The sequence below is a fragment of the Emiliania huxleyi genome, assembly GCF_000372725.1.
Source record: "Emiliania huxleyi CCMP1516 chromosome Unknown EMIHUscaffold_136, whole genome shotgun sequence".
NCBI classification, from domain to species: Eukaryota; Haptophyta; order Isochrysidales; family Noelaerhabdaceae; genus Emiliania; species Emiliania huxleyi.
In genome coordinates, this window is record NW_005201231.1 from 67,271 (window position 1) to 68,113 (window position 843).

The 843-nt window shown below is 71.2% G+C and overlaps 1 protein-coding gene across 1 annotated transcript in view; it reads left to right on the plus strand.

The window, feature by feature from the left end:
- EMIHUDRAFT_429219 (hypothetical protein) overlaps positions 1-843 on the plus strand; it is a 2,405-nt gene that overhangs the window by 823 nt on the left and 739 nt on the right. The window contains exons 2-4 of the mRNA XM_005788295.1: positions 130-182; positions 254-371; positions 524-809. Of these exons, the coding sequence (XP_005788352.1) occupies positions 130-182; positions 254-371; positions 524-809 (457 nt within the window). The remainder of the gene's footprint in view (positions 1-129; positions 183-253; positions 372-523; positions 810-843) is intronic.

Consider the following 843-nt stretch of genomic DNA (forward strand, 5'->3'; position numbering starts at 1 on the left):
GCCCGCACCCCTCCACTCCCACCTCCCACCCTCACACTCCCCCACCTCCGCACTCGCCCGCACTCCCCCACCTCCGCACTCGCCCGCACCCTCCACTCCTCACCCACCCTCCACCCCTCGCCCACGCAGGTCCCCGGCGCGGCGCTGCCCGCGCGCCCGACAGAGCACACGATCACCTTCTGGTCCGGCGGCTCTTCTCTTCGGCCGGACGCGTCCGCGACACGTCCGCGACATGTCCGAGACACGTCCATAGGTCAAACGGCTTCTCCGTGGACGACGGTCCGCTGCGCGACACCTCCGACCCCGCCAACGCCTCCTTCATGAGGGACATCAACGAGGGGCGGCTTCCGTCGGAGCTCTCCGCCGAGGAGGCGCCAAAATTGGGCAGATCTGGGGAGATCTGGGGAGATCTGGGGACATCTGGGGACTCGGCCCCCTCCTCCGACTCCGCCGCCACTCCCGCCGCCGCCACCCCCGCCGCTGGTCGTGCACAGCGTCTCTTCACACCTCCAGCTGTGAACAGGGTGCCGAGTCGGACGTGCACCTCATCGACAAGTCTGGCGAGCCGTACAAGCCCCCGCCCGCCACGCTCAAGCCCTTCGGCGGCGAGGGACGCACGATGCGCGACGAGGCCTCCTCCTCCTCCTCAGCGGCGCCGCCGCCCGAGGCCGCGGAGCTGGTGCTGGACGAGTCGCAGCCCACGACGACGCTGCAGGTCCGTCTGCACGACGGCTCGCGGAAGCTCGTCAAGGCGAACCACTCCCACACCGTGGCGCAGCTGCAGGCGCACGTCGCCGCGCTCACGCCCGGTGAGCTGAGCCTATCCCCCCCCCTCCTCCCCCC